Consider the following 26,122-nt stretch of genomic DNA (forward strand, 5'->3'; position numbering starts at 1 on the left):
ATTATAATCAGACGCAAGTGAATGCAAAAGAATTTTATATCGAATAGTTAACTTTTAATTTAATTCCAATGAAATCCTTCTGAGAAAGTTGAAAATAGATTCAGTCAATTTATAAAATTAATTACTTTCTGTCTAATTTCCTTTTATAATTAAGCTGTTAGAAAATTAATTAGTTTGTGTCTATAATCTTCTATGCTCACTCGACTAATGGAGGAACGTTTCCAAGTACAATATAATCTTAATTTTATCTATCCTAATGTTTTAAATATCGATAGGTCCCTTGTGAATTTTTTAATAATATATAACATTTGCACTGTCAATATTCGGTTAATTCTGTCAAATCATCCGTAAAATTCTGCGGGTGTTACATATTTTGTAGAGATAATCTCAATCGCAATATTGACGTTTACCTAACAGAAGGCAATTTGAGAATTAAATTTCGATGAATTCCAATAATTGCACGAACGACGATCGAAATTCGATATCCTCTTTCTACCATCATATTTCCGTTTAATGTCGTGTCAATTTGGCATTTTTTGTGCTTCGAATTTATCTGGAGACCTTTCGCAGATCAGGCTATTGCATGACTCAAACTTTTTTTTCTCCTCCTGTATAATAAGTTTGAAGGATTCGCGGATTTAACAATGCGAGGATTACGATAAGAGAGATAAGAGAACAGCCAGGAGTAATAGGATTTCGGACGGAAAAGAAAAATTCAATCTATACCTGCGTATAGGGGGTGTCTCAAGCTCAGTTTATTAGCTTATCATAATGATATTATCATAACTGCAATTATGTTTTATTAAAGAAAGAAAGATTGTTGTGCATTTGAAATAAATAAATCTGTAAAACTTGCTGTTCTTAATATTCTAACAAGTATTTCAATTATAAAACGTTTCTCTTTATTATTTCAATTGTTCGTCGGAATAGTTTCTGCTTTTTTTTTTTTTGAAAAGAGCATTTTCAATAAACATGAGATACCAACTTTCTCGACCTACGCTCTTTTTGAGGGAAATTCAAATGTTCTCGGACGTGCGAGGAATATCCGGGACACTGTGTACATCGGTCTGCATTCCAATCTACACGGGTGAAGGTAGAAATCGATTAAAAGTGAAGTAGAATACGAATAGGAATTAATTTGAAGGTATCGCGCGAGGTAGTGGATTTCGAGGATTCGCAGAATCGCGCGAGCATCGCAATATCGAGGTAATTCGAAGATTCGACACGATTCGGTATGCTCAATCGCGATACTCTATGTGTGTACATATAAAAATACAGTTGCATCGCTGCGCTATATCGATTGCCGACTCTACCTGGCGCATTTTTATGGATAAATTGTGTGCCTATATATATATATATATATATATATATATATACATATATATATGTTACGTCTCTGTCTCTCTCTTCCATGTCTTCGTATGTGTGTTGGTGTGCATTTTGTACAGCTTTCATTCTATCGAATATATCTACGGCCAGCCACGCTCGCCACGCGGCTGCTGACCCGCGGGATATTTGTCCGGATCAGTCCGGGACACGTTATTCCCGGTCCGAAGGTCTGGTCGACCGGGCTGGTGTGGCGTCATAAATCACCGACCACTTTGTTCCGTGGAGTACGAGAATATCGTGCCAGGTGGCACGGCCACGTGGAGAATACTTGTTTTTTCTCTCTTTTGCGGCATCCGCCACTTGCAATTAACCCTTTTTTCGAGCCTTTATTATTAAGAGAGATACCACTTGGGACATTCTCGACTCCTGAACGTGAACTTGTTTTGTAAACTTTAATTACGTATGAATTTGTAATACGACTCGTAGAAAGAATACTAATGACATGGATTGTTGCGAGGGATGAAATTACTGGATTGTTACATGTATTGAGAAAAAACAATTACGTAATGTATACGTGAAAACGAAATTTAAGTGCTTTGTGAAGATTTCAAAGGATCATGGGATCCAAATATTGAATACCAAGGTCCGATTTTTCATTATCTGATTGACTTTTGGTTTTGATTTAATCGATAATAATGTATAAATTGTTTTTTTTTCTATGATTAATCTAAATTAACCAATTTTAATTTAACTAAGTTTGTAGTGACCTTAAAAGTTATTCACCACAAAACTATTAGTTATACCGTAGATAGAAAAATAGACAATTTCATTAACTACGTAATAAATGAAAAATCGGGCCTAAGAATGTTTCAAAGTGATGTTATTGTTACGCTCTGTATAAATTGTGTTTGTATAACTTAAATATTATAATTGAATAAAAATAGCATAGAGCGAGAGAGAAGCGTTTGGCAATGGAAAACCGTAGCTTTGTAAAATCGCGCTCGCATTGATCGCGCGACACAGCGAGGCTTTCAGAGCTTTCGAGTGGAGCATTCGAGTGCCCGGAGCGATCAAACTTTCGAGTGACGAGCGTTTCGAAACCTGCTTTTGCTTCTCAGAGAAAGCGTATGGCCTCCCTTTCGCAGGATAAACGTATGCAGCAAAAATTCTGCGTCTCACGGAAAGCTCGCGCGTCCTTAAATCGATCATTGCTTTCATGAAACGTCATCTTCAGAATGACCCTGTGGATGAAAAGAGGAGGTAAGATAAGTCGGGAAAAGAGCAGAGGGATTCAGCAAAAAAAAAAAATTCTTTTTTCTCGTCTTGGGAATATCTTTTAGGATTTTCCAGAAAACGGGACTTCCTCTTTCAAAACTTTTGTAGAGTGTCGAACTTTACGATTCTAGAATCGTCGAGCTTAGGAGTTTAGCTACAGGTTGGCGTCTTGAATTCTCCGAATTGTAAGATCCGTAAGACTGCGAATTTAGTTGTCTTTAATCCTTTCAGGTTGAAGAAGTTTAAGATTTAAGACACAAGATTCTGAACTAGGGACATGTTAAAAATGTTTGAATCCTTGAATTTTCTCTGGACCTTAAAATGTATTAAATAGATAAATCGTACATAAAATTTGGTTTTAAAAAATGATGGATTTAATAATTCTGAATATTTCATGTATAATACATGGAAGGGACGATTTTATTAAAAATATAAAAATTTAATTAGATATCGAAAATAATTTTATAAGACCATCAAAATAATTATGTAAGACGCTCAAGTTAATTGCTAGAATATTAATACTTTTTGCGTTTATCATTGTGTCTGCCATAGCACCCTACATAATTATTTTGGTAGTCTAACGAAAATAATATTTTTAGATTTGTATCCGTGTAGAGTTATAATTTGTGTTAAATATATATATATATGTATATTTATGAGATATTTAAAACCATATAACTGTAATTAGATATTTAAACCCATATAATTATAATTTTTATTAAATTATTTATAACACATTTAAAACCACTATATTATACTGTTACTAAATAGACGAGAAATTTTTGCAAATTTATATTTTTAATCAGGATATTACATATTTTTCCATCTGCTATTCTCAATATATATATCTATATATATTTTATATAAAGTATAACGGTAATATTATACATATTGTATTTCATATGATGTTTTTTATTTAATTATAACATAAACGGATTATTTTAAGAAATGATGAACGAAAAGTTATTCAGTTTTGGATATGAAATATCAGATAATGCATTCCACGTACCGTCTGTTTCCATGCATCTGAATGTTTAAAAGTGACCTTTTAATCCTCCGCACGTTTCAACGTATTATCATAAGAAAAATAAAGGGGTACTTTTATGTCAAGTAAAATGTGAGGACGGGTTGCTTTTATTTTTCCTAAAGTAAATTTACTTAAATAAAAATTTCACAAAAATGCTTTTGTAAAAGAATCTCACTTTAATATAACACGTAATACTTGATTATTAGAAGATGTTTGCTTTAGTGAAGTGTTCCAGAAGATTAAAACTTTGAGAATATGACATTTCCACATGCATAGTACCTTAATAGTTTCTCTAAACTAATTATAAGACTTAATATTACTTAAAATTAGTTATGAGACAGTTTGGTTAAGATTAAGATTCGTTACAACTTGAAATTAACTTTTTGGGAACAAACATGTTCCTTCAAATTAAAATCCTGTTATAAAAAAATCAATTCTTCTTGAAATGTTTAAAATGGATGAAGTTTCAGCCACTTGTGTGTCTCAGGCTTTTGTACATGTGTACAAAAGTAAAAATCAATACTAAAATAAGCAAATAAATTTCAACGTCGAGATTGCGTACGTAAATCTCATGAAATATAGGATACATATATACGGTGATACTAAAAGAAGTCGACAAACTTTGTAAGCATATTCTTTTATCAGCTTAGAATCAATTTTTTTTTCTTTAATAAGAAATTGTATGAATGTAATTTTTCTATACAAGAAAATATTCTATTAACTTTTAAAATGAAATATCTTCGCGACGATATGTCTGAATAGAAATCATTTTAAAGGATTACTTGAAATTAAATTTAAGAATAAGAGGCTTTGTATTTATTTTTATTTTGACAACTCAATTCGCAAACTTTTTCGTTGCCGATTGTACATTACAAGATTGTCAGTATCTTCGTACTTTTGCCAAGGAAAATTCGGGTTGCGAATTAGATAAACAATGCGTCAAGAAATTCCAGTTTCTTGAGAGTTGCCGTGGTTTTCCGAATTTGTCGACATGTAAAAAGAGATAGACATTTACAAATAGAAATTTCGTCGGCAAGTTGAAATCTCGCGGAATTGTATCGAAGAGTGCAAACTCGAATTCGAGCGCGATGTATTGACACATCCTGGACCATGTTCTTCCTTTTTTCTTTTCTGTCTGATGGATTCGGAAGGGTCGCGTGGATGGAAATAGCTCGTCACGTGTACGAAAATTCCCATTCAGTGTCCCATTTATTCCCCATTCCTTCTACTTGCTACTTTCATTCTATCTCCCGCAAAAGTGGAGATTTAAGAATACGAAGAACGATAAACTTTTGCGGAGAGGCGAAAGCGCTGATCTTAAAAAATTGAACAGTAAACTGAGAATTCGCAATCGTCAAGTCACATTTATGCGTTGTAAGAAACTTTCCAAATTCGAAGAATCGAGGATCTACAGCTAAATATTTGCGCAGATAAAAGTGCCAACGGTCAAATATTTGAAGGATAAAAGTTTTGCTGCGAGTCATATGCATTTGAGAGAAGTCTTGCAACTCAAGGAAAACTTCTTAAAGAAGCTAAAATTTTGGAGTATTATAATGTTTACTTTATTAATATTTATTTTTAATTAATTGGCCATTATTTTCTTCAATGATTGAAATTGAAAGAAATTCGTGTAAAAAATAGGATAGTAATATTAAAAAAATTATAACAAGAAGTTAATTTATTGGTTCGGAAAAAGGTGAAATGGAAAGAATAAAAATTGTCAGATGTTGAAGGAATTTATTTCAAAGTAGAAGCGCGGAGATATGGATACACGAAAATCTGCAGGCGAATTTAACTTTATAGACTTGTAGCGAGTGCTATTAAAGCGGTATCGCGTTTCTGTTGCATCACGTTCCATCACTTTTGAGTGCTTAATATGGCCGCCATCGCGCCATTAAGCATATCGATGCGGCCTTTGCGCTGCTGCAAATTTCGATTAATGGATGGCTTCGTCGATGCATAATAACAAACGACTCGCTATTCACGCGAGAGGTAGCTTAGTGATATTGACAACGGGGATTTATGTCCACCATGATTAATCTATTACTGAATCGTGAAAAGTGGATCCTCGATTTCCCAGCATTGTGGGATTTCTTCCTTCACTTGGGATTAAAATGACGACAGTCAATTTAATTAAGAAAAAAATGAGGAATAAAAACTTTTAGTTGACATAAATTTGAAATATTGAAAGAAAAATCTCTCTTATAAAAAAAGATTTGAAAACTGATTTAACTTTTTTCAAGTATTTAGCAGTAAAGTAAGTCAAAGAATTCAAAATTCTTCGTAAGAGTAAAAGTAGCATTTCAAAGATACAGTATTCTTTCTTATTTTAAAAGTGACAATAAAAAGAACGTGATTTTTCATTTTTTATTTTGAATGTGTCTTTTAAGGGTAGTTTTCAAGTTTGTAAAACGGAAATGACATTTGATAGTAAGAATATATTTTTTTTGCCAATATTAGTTGATTAATCAATAATTTTTTATTAAATGAAAAATCGTTTTTTTCCTTTTATAGGAAACATAATTTTTTTAATGACATTTGATAGTAAGAATATATATTTTTTACCAATATTAGTTGATTAATCAATAATTTTTTATCAAATGAAAAATCGTTTTTTCCCTTTCATAGGAAACATAATTTTTTTAATCACTTTTAAAGTAAGGGAGGGATATATTTTAATATATTGAAAGTTGCATTTAATGTTAAAAATAAAATTGCCTCTAGCTTGTTAAAAGATAATGTCATATCAACATCAGAAGGATAATACTTTTTCAAAATATCATCTTCGAAATCTTCAAGGAGACTTTGAGTTACTCAGTCAGATTAATCACTGACATGAAGAAAGGCGACAATCGCGTCGGTCAGTAACGCGACGACGTCGATATCGAATCATTAATAATCCCTTTCCTTTAATGGCATCCTTCGGCAATCTTTCTTACACAAAAGAACGAGTTTGATCCATAATGAACTCTTTCACGACGCGACATAATTTATAGACTTTGCTTTCTCGATTCTACGTAACTTGCGGCAAAATTGGATCCTTCGACTTTCTATTTACACATTGATCTTTCCAGGAAATTGATCTCAATCTGATTTAATTTATTTTCTTTCGTGTAAAACCGGCCGATTTAATAACTGTAATTCATGTTTCGAGATTTTCATCACGTACGTAACTTGTAACTTCTTGATTCCGAGAACAGATAATATGTTTGCGTGTAGAATCTAGAAGAATTTTTATTTTTAATCCACTTCCAATAAATTGTGTACATTTATATACAATTTGTAATGATGAACTTGAATGTAAGAAATTAAGAAAAGAAAATTTAATCATTGTCATGTATGACAAAATTGGAATTTGCGATCACATTTTCTTATTATAATTTTTTTATTATCGTTACACTGAGAAAAAATATATAAAGTTTTAATGAATATTTATATAAACATACTTATTTGATACAAGAGCCATTAATTAGATCATTTTTTAATATTTTTTAATATTTATTTGCGATAAATAAATATCTAAATATTTATTTGCGCGGTAAACAAACATCTAGATATTAATTTATCGCAAATAAATATTAAGTTAATATTTAAATAAATATTTATTAAAATTTTATACATTTTTTCATGTCCAATCTCTCGAAAACTAGGCTCATTCGACATGTTTTTGCACGAAATGAACAAATTTGGCAAAAAGAAGCATTGTTTTGCCCTGCGAAGCAAATGTTTGTATTTAAAATATGTTTTTATAGAAGTTTTACTAATACCAGTAGTAGTCAAAGATGTAGCTTAAAATACATTAATCTTTATTTTAATAATCTTAATCGAATTACTTCAGTCCCGGGGCTAGTTGGAATCAGATGAAATGCATTAGAAAAATGCATTTTTTTTTCATATAATTATCAATTTCCCCTTATTATTAAAATATTATTAGGTAATCAAATGTATGTAGTAACTGGTGTAGAATTCATTTTTTCGATAAGTCTCTTAATTTCGCCTATAAAAATTCGAAACTGAAAAATGAGTCTATTAGCTCCGGTCTCCCCTACTTGCGATTATCAGAATATTGTTAATTGTGTAACGCCTTAAGACTGAAACTTCCGGAAAAGATACTTTATATATGCAACCGATCTGAAGTGGCACTTAACTACTACTCCGGTACTCTCTTTAAGAACGTTAAAACGGCAATTGTCGTGGAAACTGGTCACGTTTATCGCACACAGACTGTTGGTTCTAGTCTCGGTAGTGATGCTGCAACCGCGGAACAAACACGGTGTAATGCGACGTAATCCCGCGTACGCGGAAACGCGTACGGTGGTGCATTATTGCGACAGTAAACGGAGAAACGAGTGAGCAGGGATTAACGATCGGTTACACACACACACACACACACACACACACACACACACACACACGTGTGTGAAACTGGATGACATATAGTTCGCATCGGCGACGCGAGCTGTAAGTTGTAAGTCGGCCAGAAGTAGCGGAGTAGTAAATGGGGGTTGCATGCCATTTGTCGATGGGGGTGGTACCGTCGCCGCGGCATTATTCACGCGAGCCTCTCGCTCTTTCTCTTTCTCTCTTCGATAAATACTGGTTGAAATGAGCGTAGATATATAATCTCGGTTTCGACACCATTAACATGGAATTGAGCCTTGTGATTATGCTGTGCTATTTGCTGACGTGAATGTGATTTTAACGTATTGTTACACGACATTCGCGAATCTTTCAGATTTCTACTGGGAGGACTATGAAGAAATTGTCATTGCTATGCACATGAAACTGCGATGCTTCCGCGTATAAAGTGCAACACGTAAAAACTACATTTCTCAAATTGTCGTGCAAACTTCCGTCCGTACAATCTAAGAGCGATGATCACGAATGGTTTTACCGTTCAGTCATTTTTCTTTTCACTGCGGAAAAAGAGTCTCGTCAGAAGACTGCGACATGCTTGTTGAATATCGATGGACAGAGAATATGCGGAAGATATTTTAAAGTTATTTATTTAAAAATCGATGTGCATGTACAAACTGTACAACTTTTATGAAAATATTGAATATCTATTGAAACCAGATAGCACACGAACATTCTGTAAATATTTTATAAATATTCATTAAAAATCTTATATTAATATATTAAAAATACTGTTATAAATTCATGATATGTTCATATACATATAGTATAGATACTCGTATATTTGAATGGCACCACTTATGAATGTTCTTTTCTGTTATGAATATGAATATCTAAATAGAATATTATGTATATTTATAAAATATTTGATTTAAGTATTTAAAAATTAAAAACAATTATATTTTATATATAAAAATATTTATAAAATATTTTTTGCAGTTCTGGAAATTAAAATCTGATATGCGGTAGAATGAAGGTATCTTGTTTTATAATTTTCATCTTGCTCGTTCGAGTTATTCAAAATTATTGAATTTTGTTCAGGAAACGAGAAAAAGGAAATCTTAAATTTATTGTCTGGAATCATTTGTGGCCATCGGTGTAACTATCGTGTTTTCCCACATTTACATAATTAATAATTGAATTCGCGATTTTACAATGGCTCTGTCAAAAACACATTGAACTAATGTCAATTATCAATGTAACGTGATGCAAAACGTGGCTTATATTGGGTTGATTATGAATCGATCGTTCTCGTGAATCGGAATGTGAGAATCTCTGGAAAAGCGTTTTAGTAGTCGGGATAATGAGCTCTCTCTCTCTCTCTCTCTCTCTCTCTCTCTCTCTCTCTCGATAGGTTAGATTATCGAGGATTCGTAGGGAAGCAAGTTTCCGTTATCGGCTGCGGAATCCGGGACTCGAGAAGGAGATTGTAGGTGTTCAGTATCCGAGGCGATAAGTTATCCTACAAACTATGTGTTGCAGCAGCACAGGAGAGCATCCTTGAATCCTCTCCCTTTTTTTTCCATTTACCAGAATGTCGGAAGTTAAAGTTTGCCAGAGCGTTCGAGAATCTAAAATAGTTAATTAATCCACGGCGCTTACACGTCAGAATTCGTGGGATGTGGCTATTACAGGCATTCACGCGCGTGGCGAGATAAGCAATTATAATGCAGATAATTATCGTAATCAGCATTCTCGTAACGTTCTTTTCGCTCTCGTGATTCTTGCATTTGTCTTGCGAAAAAGTTTTCGCATTAAAAATTCGCAAAATTAAACTCTTAATTGCCTATTTACATCGCTTAAACTTCTTCCTCATTATTTCACTAAAACTTTTTCCTTATTATTGTTTGAGCATGATTTAAGAACGGATTCTTCACTTTTACGAAAAATAACTGCAAGATTATACACTACATTATACATTTTATAAAGAAATGTTTCATTAATTATTCCTTTCTTATAAAATTTTTTTTTCGGTTACATCTTGTCTTTTCCGACGAATATCGTCGTGATTATAAAAATTGCATTTTATATACACACGTATCGAACAAAATAGATGCAATCTACAATAACCATGAAAAGACCACGAAATTGAATTCTATTTGGATATAGGAATACTCGGAAATTCGAGTATACTATTAAAATTGAAACTACTCTAGTTTATCGTACACTATCGTGCCTCAAAGAGTTAAATCCGGAGTGAAAATTCGCACCGGATATGCAAAATAGAGTGAGAGAGGTCCGGGGATAGTAAATTGGCACTATCGATCTGCCATAGCGCGAAGTACAAGTGGATAAGCCAAGATATCTCGAGTGGCAGCATGTACACACACACCGGGTGATTCGCAATGATCCAACCTATCACGTTCACGCCTCGCGTCGACAAAAGCTGTCGCGACAAAATGCGAGTCGATAGGTCCTGCGTTTCAAATTCTCTCACTTTCCCTCTCCCTCTCTCTCTCTCTCTATCTCTATCTCTCTCTTTCTTTCCCTTTAACAGCAATCTTTCTCAAGAGTTTGCGCAAATATTTTGTTTCGTATTTATTCGCGCGAGATCGATCGTGTATTGTTTCGTTTTCAATACAACATTTTTTTCTTTCATTTTTTTGCATTTATCAAATGCATCAATTCAGATTTGGAAAAATTGCAAGAAATATACTTTTTCAATTAAATGTTCACAATTTGAAAGAAAATATTAATAATAAGATAATTAAGGAACTTTAATTATCAATTACTGTATTAGATTTCTACAGTTTAATTTTTGGAAATTTTAAGTATTTCATTCTAAAACCATGTAAGAAATTTATCCGGGCTTATCATGAATTTTACATGTTTTATTGCTCCCTATTTGTGTATTTGATGTGCAACATATTTCGAATCATGATTTTTAGTGTGACCAATTTTTTTACATACTAAATTTTTCAGTCAGAGAGATTTTTCGATATGATATCCTCCACGTGGGAAGTTTATTAAAAAGATTCTATCTGCTTGCTATTGCAGACATAATCTTTTTTTGTATGACCTTTCATTTCGACATGTTTTTAGAATAGAAAAAGCTTGCAATATTTTACACAGACTTTTATTCTTTAAAAAGTTATTTTCATTTAGTATTTAATGGAGACTCTAATCATTTCTTTAATCCGTATAAATTTTTACAAGAGACGCATGCCTTTACACAAATCTAATGAAAGTAATGACATTTAAGGTTCTATTTAGGAAAGATTGAGATTTACAGTCTTTTTAAATCTTAAATATATTTTTAATAATTTTTTATTCAAATTTTATTTAATTAAAATTTATTTTTAATTTTTTAAATGTTTAGAAAAGGATAAAAAGATATCATCAGGATATTCATTAAATATAAGACAAGGAATAGAATTGACATTTTATGCATTGTGTTAACAAGTTTAGATATTAAAAATTGATTATAAGAAAATTAATTAATTAATTTTTTTAATTCGTTGTTGATGAAGAGTCAATAGATAATCAATGTGTCATGATAATCATATACATGCATGCCCGACATGTTGGAATTCAGGATTGTTACCATAGGCTGTCCACAAGAACCGCTTCCTAATTAAACGGTCCATTATTGATTAATCGAGATTCAACCGATGCGGTACATTTATCAATTTTCATATCAAATAGATACATCAAACATTATATATCGCAATAACATTTTCACATCATCTTTTGTAGAATAATTTACTTATTGAAATAGTAAAATACTGTTAAAAGTCAGACGACGCTCGAGTAGTCGAGATCGGTTGCGGTCAGACATTGTGGAAGATCTTTAAGTAGTAAGGACTTAACTTTATCCGACACGTCTCTTTCGAAGTAATGAAAGACCGAGTGAGACATTCCTAGATATTGTTTCTCCTTTGCGTTATTATTTTTTGAATATATTATCTAAAATAAATATTAAAAAAATGTTATAATAATTTATATGCACCTATAAATTATATAAGTTTTTGTAATATAATAGAGAGTAATTAATACTAACTAGTGAGAACAGTAAACAAAAACATTGCAATGGCCGTGCATTATGTTAATATATGTGTATTTCAGATATGATATATTCACGATTTCGCCAAAAGAAAGTAAATACAGCTTCAATGAAGAGCTTTCAATTAATTGCGAATGATCGATACATAATTACATTAATGAGGTATTAATAAGTGTTTCGTGTAATTAATTATGCGAATTATCGATTGTCAATCTTTAACATCGGTTTACTGGCAAAAAGTCGAGAATTTCAATAATCGGTAATCTATTTTTTGTCAATTAGCTTAAATATGACTAGTTAATTGAAGCGTGCGCTCTTTCTCTCTCTCTTTTTTCGAGCAGGAAAGTGGTCTTTCAGTCTATTGCTGATATTCGCTGTATCAGTATATTAGCAGTATATTATTAACTGTGTAATGATGTGCCGATGTGTCTCGCGTAACTATATTAAAGCTTCTCTTCGTGCATAATAAAATTAAGGACACGTTCCGGTCCCATTTCGTTCGTTAGTTCAGGCGGTTGAACCTTGACGAGGCACGCAGACATGTCCTGTCGACAGGACACTTACAATTAACCGTATTTCCATGCGTGTCCTACAGACTAGGAACAGTTTAGCCAGAGTATACATTCGCTAGGATCAAATCTTGTCACCGGAAATCAATTCTCGTCTCTTGTCCCTTCAAATTCCTCCTCTCGTTGACATAATGAAATCAATTAACCCGCTTTATTCAATCAATCTTTGACCATTATTATTTACTTGTTAAAGAATGGAAATTAGAAAGAATTTATTAAATTCTTAAATTTTTTTATTTGTGCTAAATGATTAGCATAAATTAGATATTTCTTAAAATCTTGGTATTTTTAATTAAAAAAAATTTTTAATTATCTAATCTGTTTATATTTATGTAACATAAAAATGTTTTATTTATATTTATGTAAATTTTATTTATTTAATATTTTATTTAATTATATTTATATATAACATTTAATTATATATTATTTAATAATAAGACGATTAAAGTTTGGGATTCTTTTAGTCTCAAATTTTAGCCTCTGTGTAGAATCTGAATCTTAAAATTAAAATATTGAATCTATAAATCTTAGAATAATTGACTTTTGTGACGTAGAGATTTCAAAATCTTTTTCTCTTCATCTTGTGTTCCTCAGGGACAAATGATACACCTTGAAGTTGATGCGCTAGCCACACTTAATCGGTCGATCTATCCTAAAGTTTCTCGGCGAGTGAATAATTATACCTGATGAATATTCCATTTGATCCGTCTTCGTCCTTCGTTCTTCCCTCTGTTCATTAAGAAGCATCATCCTGAAATCTATTTCCTTGCTAATGAATCCTTGGTTTCGCGAATTTTTCACTCTTCAAATTTTCATAATCTCTAGAATCATCGCAATTTTGGGAATATGTTAATCATAGAATATTTTGCTCCTTCTAATTGATCGCCTTGAGTTAAAATTCTACGAATTTTTTATTCCCTTAACTCTTTTCTTGTACACTGAAGAAAGCTAAAGAATAAATATTTATTTAGAATATTTTTTCTCAGTCTAAAGAATGTAAAATATATCTTGATAGTTTATTTCTTCAGGAACGATATGAAAATAGAAGATCGATATTTCTAATGTAACCAATAGAATTCAGCAGAAATTACAAGCATCCTTGAAGTAGCAATAGTAGAAACAGCGATCGTGATTGACCGATACAAGACACGAATCCGTTTCTCCCCGGAGTGAAATTAAAGCGGCGAATCCCGTGAGTGCGTGTTATTTCTGAGCATCGATCCTCCCTGTTGATTCCTCCCATGCACACCCGCCGTCTTTCCTTTGTGGGTCGCTACGCCACTCTATATTTGACCCCACTTCGGCTAAATTAAGTTGTTGTTTAACGCAGCCGCAAGTCGTGTCGAGAAATCACGATCTACGATTAAAGATACTTTAACTCAGTACAGATTGTTCAATTAAGCTGTTAAAATTTTTGTTATACAGTTATGAACTTAATTTTTTTTGTTAAATTTTGTTATTTATTATCTTTAATATTTAATATTTAATATTATTACTATATTGTCAACGACATGTGTCAAATAAATAAATAGCATTTTTCTATTAGCAAATTAACGGAGATGACGAATGTAATAGGAATAATAATTGTTATTTACACAATTATCCATCGCAGATTTATGAGACATTATTATTAATTATAAGAGAAGTTATTATTTGGCTTTCAAAATATGTCAATATTTGTTCCATAAATCAAATTCAAAATTTTCAAGAGATTTATATTAAATTAGCATGCTTCCATTCGGATATTCGATATCGCAGTGACATACAACAAAAGTAAATTAATGAAAATTGATAGAAAATTATCGACAACCAGACAATGGAAATAATGCTCGTATTTTCTATTTTTTTATTAATTCTTTACAGTTTCTTTCTGCTCTAAAACTGTATCAGGTGTCCGCAAAAATGACTAGAATTGGAAATTTATACTTTCCGTATAAAAACGAATGTTATATTATACATAAAACAGTTCATTAAATGGGTTAATATTTATATTTAACATACAATTTTATAGTTTTCAGTAACAGAAAACAATAAATAAAATTTATAATAAAACTTATGCTTACCAAAGTTCGAAACATACGTACAAAACGTTTGAAAAAGAACAAAAATTATTACAAAAATGCTTCCTGGGCCTTTGAAATCTTCCTTATTGCTTGGAGTTATTGCTTAAGACTTAAAAAATATTTTTAATTCTTGTTTCGCTGTTTAACAACTTCGTGCAATAAATTTTCTTTCGATCTTCTTTCGACACGAAGGTGTCCCAATATGTTACCGTTGCCAGCTGTACTCGTCCTGTTGTGATGCAAGTATCAAGTAAGCATTACTAGTCGCTTGCCACCGGGTGATCCATTATGCATAAGCGCGCTCGTTTTGGCCAACAAAGAGCCTTGAGCTTCTCTGGAGCGACTCGTAAAAGCGAGCCACCTATCACGCGAGAAGACCGATGTGAGCCTGCAGTAATGTCGGCGATAAATAGCGCGGTTTATGCGCCCTTACGCCAATTCCGCTCGCATCCGCCTTCACAAATCGCTCGAAATAGCAAGTGTTGTTCTACGAATAGCATCGCTTAGATAGATTTTCCTTTCCGGCTCGATTCTTCCCTCTTGACAGCTGACGTTTCACTTGACGTCCGTAGATTTTTAACTTTGTTTCGGACACGTCGGCGATAACTAGCAACCCTTATTCGAATTTCGCCCTTTTACGCGAGATGGAAACTACCTTATATATGTATATATATATGAGTAGATTTTCCTCGGAATTCTGTTTCCGCTGATTCTTTCGCCAGGCAGGCGATATTTCATTTAGAGTATCAGTGAGAAACTTTTAACCCTTCCGTTATAGATTTTCCCGTTTTAGATATGAACGTAATAACATTGGCGATAAAATAGCGTGGTTTACGCTGGTTTACGTGCGCTTGTGACATTTTCACGCCGCCCGTTTTCCGCCTCCGCCCGAAAACCGTTCGAAAGAGGTAGGTGGCATTTAATTCAAAATCTCGTGTAGGAAAATGTTTTAACCTTTTTATTTGAATTCCCGTGTAAATATGGGCACAGAATTATCGGCAATAAATAGCGCCCTCATCTGAGTTTACGAGAATTCATCTATTCCCGCTTCAAATTGCTCGAAATAGCTGCTGGTCTACGAATAGCTGTTCGTTGTTACTCCAGGTCGTTATTACTTTTGTGGACAATATAATATTTTGTTTGAAAGGTTATGGAATTTAATCTTTGTTTCTCAAGATTGTACAAATATAGAAATATCGATGGCAAATAAAACCTTTACGCGTTCTTACGCGATTTCCACTCTTTTCCTTCAAATCGCTTGGAATAGACGTACAGCATTTTATTCGGAATGTTAGGAAAGTTTAATTCTTTTGTTCCGGCTCCTCTAAATGTGGACACGGTAATGTCGGCAGTAAAATAGCGCCCTTATGTGGATTCCATGCTTTTCTCGCCTTGAATTACTTGAAATAGTCTGTAAATAACATTCTTTTACTCTTTGAGTTTTTCATTACCGACGATTATTCTTGTTTTAGACAGTTAACATTTTATTCAGGATGCTGGAAAATTTTTCATCCTTTTATTTCAGATTCGCCAAATATATAGATACCTAATACTGGTGATAAATGTGCGTCTTTAAGCACTCTTGTGCGACTCACATCCTCCCTTAAATTGCGAAATAGGATGCGAGAACGCGTTTTATTTCAGGACACTAGAAAATTGTTAGCGTTCATCAATTTATTTATTCTTGACGTTTTTATAAATTATAATATTAACAAATATCAAGATAATTAAATATTATATGTGAAATGTTATTTTTAATATCTTGTATAAATTATAACATTATTAACGACATTAAGCATAAAATATGGCAATAAATGTTACATGCAAAATACTAAATATTACTAAATATTCTACTATAAATTTAAATATTACTAAATATTTTATGTATACTGGTTATTGCGATTAATATTATTACATGCTTCGGTGATCGAATTGGGAGGACATCCGTACGGAATATTGAAGATCCGGATTCGAATCCCGGATGAGATAATATTTTTCGTAGTAAATTATTTACAGTTTTCAAGATGCTTATTAGCAACAAATTATTAACAACTATCTAAAATGCTTATTTTAGATAGTATTAAGATTAAAATTTCATTAGTGACACATGTAACGTCTAATTTTGCTTATAAGCAATGTTTCACTTAAAATCGCATATTGCTATATTGATTGTGTTACTTATTGTAAAAAATAGTTGCGTTTTAACCACTGGACTCATATATATATCACTCTTTAAATTAACGGAGTGTGTTGTCTATCTATATTCATTTCTCAAGTCATATAACAAAAATATATTTTATTGCACGAGAATCAAGTAAATAATACAAAGAAGGAATATTTTACACAAATTTCTAAATATGTATTCAACCTGCCTGTTTACTTAATTATTGGCGGTTTATATAATGAATTAACAACACTGAGGATAACCTGATATGAAGGTCGAAACGTTTGCATTGTTACAATAAACGTATATTGAATATTGTTTCATTGGCTCGTAGCCTTCTTAAATAATTCCTTTAATTTAAAATGCATATTTTATTTGCATTAATAATATTAAATTATTTGATGTCGATTAAGTTGTGATTACTACTCCAGCTTCAGTTTAAAACTGCATTTAAGGCCGATAAATAATTAGCGCACGGATTACTTGCGCTGGAAATTGTATAAATTCATAAGAATTATTATTAGATATGAAGAACCGCCTTGGCCGAATGGCATTCTCGTCGATACATTTTTACTCAACGTCGCATATTAAATATTACAAATTATATTAAATATTATAAATATTATAAATGTTATACGTGAAATGTTGCTTCAAATTTTACGTCTCCTTTGTGAGAACTTACAGTCTTGGTTTCAAGCATTACTAACTCCCGGGGACTCATCTTCTCCTACATTTTATGTAAGCTATATCGTAGTAAACTCACCTCGAACGAGTGTAAGGATCCCCAGTGGCATCACCAAGATAGCGACCATAAGATCCGTGATGGCCAAGCTCATCAAGAAATAATTAGTAACATTTTGCAGTCGTCGTTCCCAAGCGATCGCCAGGCATACCAGGATATTTCCTGCGGCTGTTCCCAAAACCAAAACGAGCGCCAGCATTGCCCACCAATTGTTGAGCTCTTCCGTGTTGCTCTGACTTCCGGCGGGACTCGTGCTCGTCGTCTCCAAGTCGATTTCGCTGCCGTTCGAGGAAACGGCATTCCATAACGAGTAATCATAAAAATCTGTCGAGACGACCCGCACAGTCGTCGATCTCGTCATCGCTCAGTCAAAACTTTCACCCACCAAAACGCACACTTTCACGGGACGCGAGGACTCTGCATTTGAAAGTGCACTCTCAGAATCGTCGGGATACAGAGATTCTTTAGAAGGTGAGAATTATTAAAGTAACGATGATTTATGTTAAAATTAATAGTCGAAAATATTTCGGGGAATTAGAGGATTTGTGAGAAATTTGAAGGAATTGAAGATTTAAGACAAGAGATAGATATGATTTAACTAAATAACTTATAATTGAAAAACGTTACGACACTGTGAGAGTTGAGATAGGATTGAAATTGATCAAAATGATAAAACAAAATGAAATATATTTTTAGAGCCAAAAATTCAAGGAACGAAAGCTCAGGAAGGCATGGTATTGAAGACGAAAAATTTAGAAAATGCTAGGAATTTACGAAATAAAAATTTGAGCGAAACAAGAATTTACGTTGAAGATTGCTGAGTCGAGAATGTTACAAATTAAAAATTGATGGACTTTGAAAATCCGTAGATAAACTACAAGTATTTGAAATTTTGTAATAAAATTGCAAATATAGAAATATTCGAGAATTCAAGTAACTAAACATAAAAATACGAGTATCTTAAAAATCCAATAATTTGATTTTGAGACTCCAGTGATTTACAAACTTTATAGAACTCCTATATTACAACACTATACATTTCGATCTTGAAATACTTTCCTTAAAAGTCCGAATCAATTTCCTTGATGCAGGATTGTAAAATCGTAAAATATTTTCTGGAAGAAGATCTTTTTCCTGAAGACGGAAGAGGCCATTCCGACTGCGCCTTTCACGAATTACGAGTATTGATAGCGATTCAATTTCATCGATGCGACTGATCCGATATATCGGGTAATATATCGATGGAAAACGGGGATTGCGTGTTCAACAGGTTTTACATCGATGAGCAGATCGCTTAAGCGAGCAATCGCGAATATTGTCGCCATTAATATACACTAACTTTCAAATTTTTTTAGGATTAACCTATCGCCACTTTAATTGAATATAGATAATTTCGGAAAATTTTGGAGAAAGCGTTTTACGTGTCTTGGATTTATTTATGATTTGTGTGAATGTCAAATCAGAACGTTGGGAAAAGAATTAATGGCCTTAAAATTTTAAAATTCTAAATTGTAAAATTTTACCAATTTTGAGAATTGGAAATGTCAGAGTTTTAATGAATATTTTTTAGGAAATTAAAAACAAGAAAAATTGATGTTTTAAGAGCCATAAACACGTAAAATTTTTAAGGATTTGTTCTAAAATTTAGAAATTTAAAAAAATTAAATTGATAAAATGCGTTCTAAAAAGTTCGTTATAGCTCTAAGATCTTATAGTTTACAATTTTTTTAATGATTTCAAGAATTTAAACGAAGAAAGTCTTTAGTAGCTTTAATAGAAATTCTTAAACACAATTTAAACTTTTTAGAGGTTCTTTTCAAAGATTCAAGGAAATGAATTAAACTGTCAAAATAGATTAAATTAACCAAAAGTAAATTAAAGGAATTTAATCAGGACTTTGAGGTTTTGGAATCTCTAGAGATTTACATAATGGAAATTACAATAGTTTAATTAAAAAACAAAGAAATAATTTTCCAAAGATTTTGTTTAAATAAAAAGATATATGTATGTATTAAAAAATTAAAAAGAATTAATAATTCTAAAATTTGGAAATTTCCATATAATTTTTTTTATAGATAAACACGGGTGGGTTTAATAAAGGCATTAATATTTTTTACAGGATTTATCCAAAGACACAAAAAATTCAAGAAACTAAATGTACTATTAGGATAAATTAAAAAAGAATAAATAAATAAGGAAAATAATTTTAATAGAATTTAAATAAATTAGAAAACGAAGGTTCCGGAATTTTCGCAGTTTGCAGGAATTCCAATTGAGCAAGTGGAGTTAACGGAAACTCGGGGAACGAAAATTTGCCGGATATTTGGGAAAACCGCAGAATCGGGACGCACATTGTTCGGTGAACTTTCCTCCATGGCGAACGGACACTCTACGGGTCCCGAAGGGCTTTCCACGGTGGTTTCAAACGCGCGCGTCTCTGATAACAGGTCGGGGGTGGCGACGGGCGAGTGATTCGCGGGTCGACCTCGGAACCGAGCGCGAAGGGCGAACAACGCGATCCACGGGGGTTGCTTCGCCGTGGACTACTAGCCCACTGGCTTTCATTTCGCCACCGCCACCCCCACCGGCTGTCTCGCCGGTGCTTCTCAACCCCCCGGTGAGAATTTTGCGACGCGCAAGCGTTGCCGCACGGCCTGCCCACATCGGGACACCTGTTCGTCCTTCGTCGTCGCCCCTTATATCAGATGCACGCGAGATGCAATGTCTTATCAATAAATAATTGATGACCCTTTCTGTCCTTCCAAAACTGATGCTGCTGAATTTTTATGCGATTCTTTCGAGTCTCTTTTTACTTTTTCTCTGAAACTAAATTTTTTAAAACCATGAAGATGAAGGTATTAAAATGTCAAACTGTTCTCACTTTATCAAGTGTGATATGTCATTAAAAATTATATCTCCTGGACTTTTACGTGGATGTTTTTTCGTGAAATCTGGGAACAGTAAATTCTGATGATAAACATTGAGACACAAGTGTGTCATGAAGATATTTTTATCGTGGAAGAGGAATTCGTTAAAATTGTGTGGTATATTCGTTCGAAATATTGTTAGAGTGAACAAGTGTATGCGAGCTATAAATAGATGAAAAAATGTTTTAAAAATGTTTAATTGTGCAAATAAATATATGTGTTTCTGAAAATTGATATAATTGAAAAGAGAGAAAAAACGTTTATGAGTGAAAAAATAACTTAAAAAAAAATAATGTGATACATTTTTATATATAATATAAATACATTTCTATTTTATAAATAAGCTATAAATTGCTAATTGAAGATATTATGATAGAGAGAATATTTCTTAAAATTTTAATTCTGCTTTAAAATAATCTGATTTTATTTCGAGATTCATAATTGTCGCGATAATTGCAAAAACTACTAATTAAAATTAATAATCAAATTAATTAGGACCTATGATTTATGAAGCAAGGTAATTGACAATTTTCAGAGTTTAGTTGAAATAATTTTGTTTAATTATTAAGAAGATTTTATTTATTGAAAGCTATATTATCAAATATGTGAAAGCGGATTTATGTAGTTGAAAGAATCCCAATTAATTAAAAATTAAATTGCATTTATGAAGGAAATCAAATTTTGTTTTTTGTACATTTTTACATGTAAAATTGAATTTAATTACAATAAATGTCCTGTAATTGCGAGAATTAAATAGTGTTTATTAAAGTATGCGTTTGTCAAATGTATCAAATTACAGTTAATTGTAATAATTCTGCGTACATTTCTCATATATTTTCCAATGAAAGCTAATCCTATTAACTCATTTTAATCACATACGTGGAATTTAAAGATGCAAAAGGAATATTAAAAAGGGTTTGTAAAAAAATCTCTTTTGCACCCTCATATCTCAAATGATGCGTTTTGCATACTGATATCTATGTTCCTGTTGTTAATACGGCTTTGTTCAAGTATCGAATTTACTTTGATACTATTTCTGCGATATTATTCTCTCCGATTTTCAACTCATAAATTCTGTCGGTTTACATCCTGCTGCATTTTTGCTTATTATTGTCAGAATAAATAAATAAATAAATCTGTATATTATTCGTGTTTTCAAAATTAATACTGTTTTTTTTAATTAAATTAAAATAATTGAACTGGACTCTCTCCTTGCAATATTTTGTATTATGCTTTTCTAAATTTTTTAAACCTTATCTCTAAGATAAATAAACAAATTAATAGACTATTCATTCGTGCAAAAGAATCTCATTTCTCTTTAAATTGAATATCGATTTGTAATGCATAGTGCACGAAAGTGTCGTGAAAGAAGAATGCTAATCGCGATAAGCTCGTCGCGATAAATTGGACATGAATAAATGTTCCCGCGAAGAGCGACTGGAACGAGAGTTCCACGAGCATTAACAAAACGCAATATAGTTTCGAGAATTGCGATAAAGGAGCGATTTATTGCGCCCTTGGGCGATTTTTTACTTGTGCGCACATGCGATTAAAAGACTCGCGAAAGGACACTCCCAGGGAACGAAATCTATGTTCACAAACATCGCGATAGAATATCCAGAAGGTACGTGGATTATTCCGATATCGTTCTCGGAGATTCATATTGCTCGAGATTTCGTTTGGCATCATGTTTTCGTTACAACTTTCGTTTGATAAATAAGTCCATAGAGATAGTTTTTTTTCCCTGTGACTCGGCAATATCGGAAATGCGACAGAATACACAATTCTCTCGTCTCTTCACCGATTTGACTCGATCCAATTTTATATATCCACTAATGCTCATTTTGATAAATTTATTTTACAATCAAACAAATTTTAATTTCAATCACATTAATTTTATAAGGCTTGAGGCTCCTTTTTCTAAGAATACAATTCTATAAAGATTATTTTAGTATAATAAAAGTGTATTTTAATAAAAGTATACTTTACATTAAAGACTTTCAAAGATTATCAATTTTCACACACAATAAAAATGTAATAAATTTGATTACGTTGTACAAATTCTGTCAGAATTATTGTTTAGTCTTTTCCTATTAATTGTAAGATGAAATTTAATATTTTTAAAATAACGATTTTGTTCTTATATTATGATTTGCTACGCTTCTTCTTCTTATCTGCACTATTTGCGATACATCCTGATCTGAAATCCTCAAAATTCTGCAACAATTAAGCAGAGAACAAACCGCAATCTGGTTATTAAATGTACTATCACTTTAGCCGGACAACTTCTTGAGCCAGTCTTAAGCTCGCCTTAATCCACTTAGGAATATTCCGGATTTTCGAACAGAACCCGCGATCTTGTAAAGCTCAATTAACTTCGCAAACCGATTACCAAATTTTGTTTGACTCTGGAAGAATTTCGACGTAATAACTGAAAAGATCTAATTTGATTAGAATTATTGTATGTAAAAAATGTTTAACTATTAGGTGTTGGAATTAATTCGTAGCGTTTTTTAATGAAAGAATGTTATTTATTTCACATGAGCATTAAAAAATACATTAATGAAAGTACTTCCCATCACTTGTAAAACGCTACGAATTAATTCCAACACCTAATATTAAGAATCACAAATTACTGTTATCTTCCAATCAGTTTTCGAATTCCGTTTGATTTTACGGATTTTTCAGATTATTAATTTTTAATACGATAAAAATGCAATGAATTTTGTTATGTTACATACATTCTATCGTATCGCTTGTATTTTTTTTTACCTTTTTTTTTGTTACGAAGAAATTTAATATTTTTAAAGTAACAATTTTTTTTTTCCGTTTTACATTTTGTTACGCTACTACGTCACTTTCATGGATTTTTCTGAGAAAAACTATTATGCATTCTGCAATAAGTCGATATGCGGCGCACAGGTCGCCTTCAGCTGCCGCCTTTTATTGGCTTTAAATGTTCACGGCGCTTCTTGCGCCGAAAATTTCATTTCGCGCTCGAATAAATTCCCCAGTGATGGATTAACGCCATTACGCGTGGAGATTTATGTCACCGGGATTTCTTCTCCTATTTTTTGTTTTGGCGCCGATTTCTTATCTCTTCCAGGATTCGTTTTGGAATGGCGCAAATTCGAAACTCCGAAACTCCGGTTTGGTGACTTAATTTTAAGAATCGAGGATCGTAGAAATTGAAAATGATACAAAACGTAATATGTTAATCGAAAGCTGGAAATGAAAAGAGAGATTTAATTGGAAGACGCCAAACTGGAAATCAAAATAGAAATTTAATTAAAAGTGAAATCAGGAGATGAAAACAGATTGGTTATTTGAAAATTAAGATGGAAGTTTGAGATAATGAGATTCGAGATTTCAAATGTGAATTTTGCATATAAATTTAATATAGAAATTAAAATAGCACTTGGATCAATGATAGACGTAAATAAAAAAAAAAAAATTAAAAAAAAATTACGGAACGTCGAATATTTCTTCGTCGTGTTGAAATTTTCCGAAATTTGTTTGCACGACAGCAACGCTACAATTCTACTGAATAACATATTCGGGGTCGTAAATAATCGACGAATAGATATTCGTCGCGGCATCCTCTGCGACTTTCCGCACGTCGCCGTGCAGCAGGAAGCGCGTGGACATATGCGTGCGGGTACACGTGCAAACACGCGTGCACGCACACGTGCAGCCATAAATATCACGCTTCCGAACCGCGACGTTAAGATCGATCGGCGAGCCAAGTCACGTCAGCGCACTTCATTTCCGCGGCCGGGCCGCAATAAAGCGCGCGCAAGGAGAAATCCTATTTATCCTCCGTCACGATATTCGAACTGGGCTGAATTTAATAAGCGCTGATTGCGAACGGGGGCTTTGCTAGCCCCGTTAAAAGTGTTCGCGCGCCCGCCTGTCAAATTTAACTTGGCGCTTGCATTATGTCCAATTAACCGCCCGAGCGGAAATGAATCCTCCGCTGCGCATTATACTCGATATTAACAATTGCACGCGAATCCGTAATCGTTGGGATTCTCCGGCGGACCAGAGAATTACGAGAATTCTGGAACTTTGTTCATTATAATATGTTAATACTTGGTGCATTAAAATTGTATATTTACTAAAATACATATAATGTATTGTATATTAATCAGAGTATATTAAATATTTAATATGTCATTTACGCCACAAGGTGTGAAGGGATAATTTTATTAAACGGATAATATCGGAAAGTCTAAATTGACTTTCTTCGTTATACAGAGTTTTATTTAAAAAGGCCCGAGAAAATTCCGTTTATTATTAATCACGTATTAAAACTTTAATACAATATTGAATTTATGTATAAAATGTATGTAGATGTAGAGGAAAGGAGAGGCGGTTATAAAATAGCAAAAAGATTATGAAATATCGTCAAAATTGTTTCGTCACAGTTTGTTTAAATATTCTAATTTTTCATTAATATTTTCTACGTTGTCACAAAAGCTGCAGTCAGCAGACAGTTTCATAGGTGTTCACTCTTTATGTAATTTTGAGAAGTATGTTGGTATTAATTTTGTAGACCTTTAGTCTAGCTTGAAGGCTTTGAATGTGGCTTTCAAATGATATAATTAAACTGAAGTTAGTAACGGAATATATGTAGGTATCCGACGTGTAAAGTTATATACTAGTGGTGGTGCTCTATTCTATATTCCTCTTCCTATTTTATATAACAATTTTTGTACTTAAAAAATTTTTTGTAAATTACTTTTGCCGCGTATATTCAAGGAACTTTCACTTGTAGTAGGTATAATTGATATGACACTATGATTAACAAACTAATTGTACGAAAAGTATTATGATGTCTATCGCATGAATGTCTACTACTATTTCAAACCAGATGACATTTCTTGATTCCTTCTCTTCCTCTAATATATATTAATTAGAACAATGTATTGAACATTTAATACGATATTTATAATACGAGGTGTGAAGAGATAATTTTATTAGACGAGTAATATGTCGAAAAAACTAAAATCGATCTTCTTCGTATTGAATTTTATTTAAAACAGATCGATTTTTGAAATTCGAGAAATCAGTAAATTTTAATCTCTTTTTATGTTATTACGTGTAAATATGCATATTTTGGGTTTTATAATAAAAAGGTGAAAACCTTTAAAAAGCGTAATATCTTTTCCATCCAGTACAGCGTAGTATTAGTTACAAGATTAAGTTTCAAAATTGATGTTTTTGAAAATAAAGTTTTGTGTACCAAAGATTGCTTTTTCAGGTATTTTTGCACAAAAAATTGTTTTTCGACATTATAAAATAACGTTAACTATTTAACCACTGTTAAATAATTATAGTTTGTTATATTAATTGAAATTGCGTTAAAATAATTATGATGAGTAATGTGTATGTTGATATAACAATTTGATAATTAAGATATCAACTAGATAATTGTGGCATATTTTATATAATTACTGGTATCCGTATCATCCATATCATCGAACAAACTTCAAATCTTTTCGATGCTTTTCATCCATAAAACACAGTGGATAATTTAGGAACATGGCGCAGTATTATTTGCTCTAGTTATATTCAAATTATCCTTTGGCCTTGTTCTGTAAAGGA

General features: G+C 32.3%; 1 protein-coding gene across 3 annotated transcripts in view; it reads right to left on the reverse strand.

Moving 5' to 3' along the window:
* Positions 1-20,800, reverse strand: part of 5-HT2B (5-hydroxytryptamine receptor 2B) — a 68,726-nt gene extending 47,926 nt beyond the window's left edge. Inside the window, exons 1-2 of one of the 3 annotated variants that reach the window (XM_087415385.1) lie at positions 19,940-20,800; positions 17,610-18,005 (exon numbers count right to left, since the gene is read on the reverse strand). In XM_087415385.1, coding sequence (XP_087271511.1) covers positions 17,610-17,949 — 340 coding nt within the window. In that variant the 5' untranslated portion in view covers positions 17,950-18,005; positions 19,940-20,800. Of the gene's footprint in view, positions 1-17,609 lie in introns of all 3 variants that reach the window. The other 2 variants (XM_087415384.1, XM_087415383.1) reach the window with 2 other exon arrangements.
* Between the last annotated feature and the right edge of the window lie 5,322 nt (positions 20,801-26,122).

The sequence above is a fragment of the Acromyrmex echinatior genome, chromosome 17 (genome assembly GCF_024713525.1).
Source record: "Acromyrmex echinatior isolate Ae372 chromosome 17, ASM2471352v2, whole genome shotgun sequence".
NCBI lineage: Eukaryota > Metazoa > Arthropoda > Insecta > Hymenoptera > Formicidae > Acromyrmex > Acromyrmex echinatior.